At 38.5% G+C, this 6,000-nt stretch overlaps 1 protein-coding gene across 1 annotated transcript in view; it reads right to left on the minus strand.

The window, feature by feature from the left end:
* The window catches only part of LOC107674806 (ankyrin repeat domain-containing protein 36C-like), a 33,044-nt gene that overhangs the window by 962 nt on the left and 26,082 nt on the right, over positions 1–6,000 (minus strand). Inside the window, exons 19-24 of the mRNA XM_016468911.1 lie at positions 5,574–5,873; positions 5,419–5,496; positions 5,259–5,332; positions 3,699–4,466; positions 938–1,161; positions 285–479 (exon numbers count right to left, since the gene is read on the minus strand). Coding sequence (XP_016324397.1) covers positions 285–479; positions 938–1,161; positions 3,699–4,466; positions 5,259–5,332; positions 5,419–5,496; positions 5,574–5,873 — 1,639 coding nt within the window. The remainder of the gene's footprint in view (positions 1–284; positions 480–937; positions 1,162–3,698; positions 4,467–5,258; positions 5,333–5,418; positions 5,497–5,573; positions 5,874–6,000) is intronic.

Consider the following 6,000-nt stretch of genomic DNA (forward strand, 5'->3'; position numbering starts at 1 on the left):
AAAACATGGTTTAAGCTTTATCAGACAATACCAGCCTACCGGAGAGCAACTTTGGTGCTCTAAAATGAGGATATAATGCAGTATTCCCTTTAAAAAAAATAAACGTAATAACAAGGCCCATAAGGAATCTGCCCACTTTTTTGTTTTCATTTATTCTGCACTGATTGTTAGTGCAAGCATTGCACATGTAAATATTACAGTATTCAGTGTTCAAATTTGGTAGAGTTCTGTGTTGCTGTAAATAATACATTACATTAAAAAGCATATAAATACTGCATGTATACCTCCTGTCCTCTTCCGACAGCTCACTTAAAGTACTATCATCAAAGACCGACTCGAGGTCTCCATTATGGTGTGTCGCAGGTCGGGAGGGTTTGCCCTGCAGAGGGGGAGCTACACGGAGATTTCTGGCTTGGCTACCTACAGTTTTCTTTTCTTCCTCCTCATCTTCCTCACCATGTGGTGGTGCTCTGTCAGTACTGGAGGTGCACAGATCTCATCATGAAGTTTGAACAAAAAATTGGCAACTGCACGCCCTCCACCAGGGAAACACCCAGACATAAAACAGCAATGATGACACCAGAAGCAAATTCAAAGCTTCAGCAAAAGCCTGGTGGCAATATTGTTGTGTTCTATTAGCATGAAACATAACTGACAAAATAAAAATAAAAATAACACAACACTTGCATACCATGATTATATATTTTTTATTATGCATGCATATACTTTAAATAGAATGAAAATAAATTTGTAAAAATGTGTTTTGATCTATCAGCCATGGCTGTTTGCTGAAAGATCTTTACTTCAAGGTGTCCTCAGTAATTTTTTTCAGTAATATTTTAAATAAAATAAAATAAAAATCAAGTTCTTCTATGTGATTGGATCACAAAAACATCTCCCTTCACATTAATTCCATCTAGTAATGTGACATATGTACCTTCTCGGACTTCTTGTCAGATGTCTTGGTGAAACACTACCCTCTCTTCCCAAAGACCTGCTGTCAGCCATCCCTTCCTGTTTAGGTTTTGGGTTCCCAGAGTTGGTGTCAATTTTCTTCCCTTTTCCTTGGTCAAGTTCACCTCGTTCTCTGGTTCCTCTAGTATCCCATAAAGCACTGGGCTGGTGTTCTCCCCTCATGCCATCCGCCTGTTCCTTGCCACCCTAAAAAAGAAGATATTATTTGTTGAGAGAGTTTAAAACATATGCACTTAAGCATTACTCTAAGAGCAAAATTAAATTCTATATTTAAAACTACTTCTGGGAAATGTTTAAGAATGTGTTGATTTAGTCGATTGATCATGCAAAACATTCATGTACAGTCACATACAAGACAAAACTGAGCCAAACACCACACAATACATGTCTTCTTTTCTTATTTAAAAAGAAGCACTAGCAACATAAAACACACTTCAAGCCAACATCAACAGAGAAGTTCCAGGTTAAAAATGATTGTTGGAAACTCCTCCGTTGACACGCATCATGAAAGCACACACTAACACCAGTATGACAGATCTTCAGGAAGATGAGGAGAGATCTTCAGACAGCTAAAGGAAGCGATCCTTGGCACACATGCACACGACAGATGAGGTGTGAACTGACGCCCAAGTGTGGCCTCAAGTGAAGCATTTGACACCACTGCATAAAATTAACTGATAAATATTTCATAAAGTGACAGACTGGATTCAAGACAAGTGAAGGTCAGGTCACACAAGTTAAAACATATACAGGACAAGACAGGACAACTGAACACCCCATGAAATCAAACTTGGAGCTTTGGAGCCCATGTCTTTTTAAATCCTCCTAAAAGTCGAAGCAGTAATTGATCAGTTTGAGGAGCAAGAAGCAAGAAGCATACTACTGTCTAAAACAATTATTGTTGCACAATCAGCACAAGCTCATTATGAATACAGCCCAAACCATGGTTTTTCCAGGCTATGATATAAATGATAAAGGATGGCTGTTAAAAACAATAGAATGAAGTAAAACTAGTAAAAATCATTTTCAGTAAATCAAATAAAAATCTTGAAAATATGGAAATGAAAATTTGAATTGAATTTGAAATGAAAAGTTGAAGTACTAACATTACTAAAACCGACATAATACTAAATAAATAGTAAAACATAAATATAACAAAACAACATAACAAAATTATTAAAACTACAGTTGAATTATAAACATAAATATTTGAAAAATAAAATCTCATTCAAAATATTAACAAATACTGTTATAGCATACGAATAATACTAAAATAATACTGATTTCATGGGGTCTTAAAATGCATGAAGTATGTAAATGATTTGAAAACACTGGAATTGAATGGGTAGTACAAAAAATGTTGACAACAAGATAATAGCTCTGTTTCAAAAACTAGTGTGCTGCCTCACTGACTACTGCCTACATAGGCAGCTGCCTTCTAAGGTACCATGACAACCATCATAGAACATCATAAATGACTGATTTGAAAGATTTTATATAGGCAGAAACCTGCAATATGAAGCACATGGGAGACACTTGCATTCTGCGAGTGAACATCGCTTTATTGTGCCATCCCAAAGAAGACAGCAAAATAAAAGTCATTTTATAAATGGCTGATCTGGCCAGATTCCATAATTAGAAAATAAGCCGGGAGGAGTATTAATTAATTGTGGCAAACCAGACTAGCGAAACCAATAAAAAAAACAGATGACCAATTTTTGGTTAAAGGGTTAGTTCACCCCAAAATGAAAATTCTGTCATTAATTACTCACCCTCATGTCGTTCTAAACCCGTAAGACCTTCGTTCATCTTCGGAACACAAATTAAGATATTTTTGATGGAATCTGAGAGCTCTCTGACCCTCCCATAGAGGGCAACGCAACTGAAATGTTCCCAGACAGAAACGTAGCAAAGACATCGGTAAAACAGTCCATGTGACATCAGTGGTTCAACTTCAATTTTGCAAAGCTACGAGAATACTTTTTGTGCGCAAAGAAAACAAAAATGACGACTTTATTCAACAATTCTTCTCCCCCGAGTTACTGTCTTCCGCCATGAATTGTGATCTGCTTTGCACTTCTCGGCCACCGTAACTAACCCTTTAAAAACGACTGATAAGAACAAGGTATAACTATGGGTGCCCAGACAGACAAAGACTCAGATGCGGTGACTGTCATCTCAGCTTTGTTGCTTTGTACAATAAAGTCTTATTTCGACATCTGGAACTCTGCTTCTCGAGCGTCATTGACTTCATTGAGAAGACCATTGCTTGCTCCACGACACATACAAATAATTGATTTAGGCCTTTTTTCAGGCCTAAATCAATTACAATAATTGTTTTTCTAAGTAAATGTGCTACATTAGCTGCAAAGCACTGCAACATGAGCACAAATGTACAGTTAAAGAGCTTATAAAAACTTTTAAAAACACGTTTTTGGACAAAACAAGGCAACATAATCAGAAGCATGTCATGTCTAGGTAGGCAGCTCACTAGGTTTGGAACAGAGCTAATGATTAGCAAAACCAGAGACAGGGAACAGCTGTGTAATTTGGCCCGTCAGTGTCTGGGCAGCATTACAAGATGACAGGCGGCTTTGATTTTGAAGCTGGAGCTTTGCCCTCACATTTTGAGTTTATGTGAATGAAGAACAAGAAGATAGAGGCAAAACTGAAAGTCTTCATTCGTTATATAAGTTTGTCTGAGACTCCTCCCGGGGTCCTACCTCAAGTCTGGACTTCCACAAGCCCTCGTCAACCTCATGGGAGTCAGAAGAGGGCACTTCTAGAAATTTAGGTGGGACTTGTAGCTCATTCTCAACAAGCAATGAAGGTCTGTGAAGTTCTTCAGGTTCTTCATCTACGTTGCTTCCAGGATCTAGTGGATACTTTTCTTTGCTTCCACTATCAGGTTCCTCAATGTCATCCGCTGGGTTCTCTGGCTCCTGGGCCTCATCTGTTAGGACTTCTGGGATGATTTGAGGGTTGTGTTGGTCACTGGGAAGCTCTGCATCGCTGACCTCAACACTAACCGTGCGGTGGACACTTTCAGACTGCGAGTCCTCCAGGCCTGACTCTCTCTGCTCTGGGATGGGTAAAAGTATGGCACTTCTCGCCCGGGCGGTGGGCCGTACTACTGGCTCTCCCTCTTCCTCACTGGAATCTTCATCATCTGCTTCCTTTTCCACCTCTTTCTTTAACTCCTCATCATATTGTTCATCTTCTTTCCATTCCTGCTGCGAAAGCCCACTTGGTGGTTCCTTGTAATCCAGTTCTCCGAACCTCTCTTTTAGTTCAGCAGCCACGTTTTTATATTGGGACTTGGTCTCCTTTTTTTCATTATCCACCCAGATTTTCTCATAGCGTTCCTCCCAGGGAATCTCATCAGCTTTCTCCTCTTGTTCGTCCTCTCTAGGAGAGGTTGGGCGCTCCAGTGGTTCATGGTTAGATGGCCTATTTATGTCTACGGAAGATGCTTGTAATGCCTCTCTTGCCTTTGTTTGCACAATTAGACAAAAGAATAGAATTAACAATGAAAAACCAAACAAGTGTGGTTGACAAGGACTTCAGACCAAACGTGAGACACATGCAAGTGACTCGTGCCAACATTTAAACTGTATCACTGTCACAAACACCATATTTAACTAAAATAAAGCACAAAAGAAACATGTGGTGACATTAAAGACCAAATCCGCTGAAGAAAACATCACTGGAGCTTCCAACAGGCTAAAGACTGTATTTTCAACATTTAATTTAATAAGAGGCAGAGTTTTATTAAAGGCATATTCTTTCAATTTAAAATAAATTAATAAAACGATAGAAATTAAAATCTGATCAAGTTTTTCACAAGTCGCTGAAAAACTACAGTATACTGTTTTTCCCTAGCAAATTAAATAAAAAGTATTTGCAATACTAAATGCAATTAAATGCAAATGTAAAAAAGAAATAGCAACAACATTTTTTAAAAATATTTCTTTTTAAAGAAATTGTCTTAATGCTAAAGCAATAACAGTGACATAATTCAAATTAAAATGTAAAGTTTCGGGTTTTATTTTATTTTTTATTTTCAATCATCAGTCAACCTGTATGTAAATTCTGCTAATCAGTAGGTGGGTCTTGAGTGCTCTTTTAGATTGTTTTAATTGTTTAATTTTGTTTTATTTTTAATTTTGGCACATAGTTTGCAGACATTTTCAATAATGAAATGCTTAATCAGATTTTTATTTTTATCTTATTTAAAGTTGGTAGAATTCAGAGCTGTTTTTTTTTTTCTATGAATCGCCCACCTGATCTACATCTTCGCTTGCGTCAGAACTGTCTTCACTCTCGGCATCTTCAGCTTTGGGTTTCTGCCGATGAACTGAAGAGAAATTCAGACAAGTTACTATGTAATATAAAATACAGTGGGAAGTATTAAACCCTGAGCGTTCACCCTCACAGTTTTACCTGCATCAGGCTCAGCGACATTTGGCAGTGAAGCTTTCTTCTTGGCTGGACTGGAAGTGTCCGTATCCCAGTCCGATTCTGTAAATAAATAAGTACTGTAATCAGCATATATATTTATTGAACTAAATCTAAGATTTGTAGTTTCTGAGTTCTACCTTCACTCTCTGGACTCTGATTGGAGTCCAAGCGCAGCCGTGGCAGTGGCTGCGGTTTTGAGCTGGCGTTTGGGTTGAGAGATCGTGGACTAGGTAGAGGTGTTGTGCTCGAGGTTGTGGGTTTGTTTCTCTCTGGATTGGCTTCTTTATGTTCCCTGGTGTCCATGTCCTGTTGCTGAGGTGTTATGGGTAGCGTGGAAGATGCTGGGCTTTCAAAGAGGGGTTCCTCGTCTAGCTTATGAACTGGGTAGTTTTTACTGGCCTTACTGGTGGTGCTGGCGGAGTCCCAGTCTGAAGCATCTATGTGAGGCAGTTAAAATAAATGATAAATGCAAGCCTAAAAGAGGCTGTCTTCACCGCCTGTGTGTAACTGAAGAGTTTTCATCGACATTCTGACTGAAGATCTTTCAAGCTAATCAGTTTCAGA

Source organism: Sinocyclocheilus anshuiensis, unplaced genomic scaffold, assembly GCF_001515605.1.
Source record: "Sinocyclocheilus anshuiensis isolate Anshui unplaced genomic scaffold, SAMN03320099.WGS_v1.1 scaffold941, whole genome shotgun sequence".
Lineage (NCBI taxonomy): Eukaryota > Metazoa > Chordata > Actinopteri > Cypriniformes > Cyprinidae > Sinocyclocheilus > Sinocyclocheilus anshuiensis.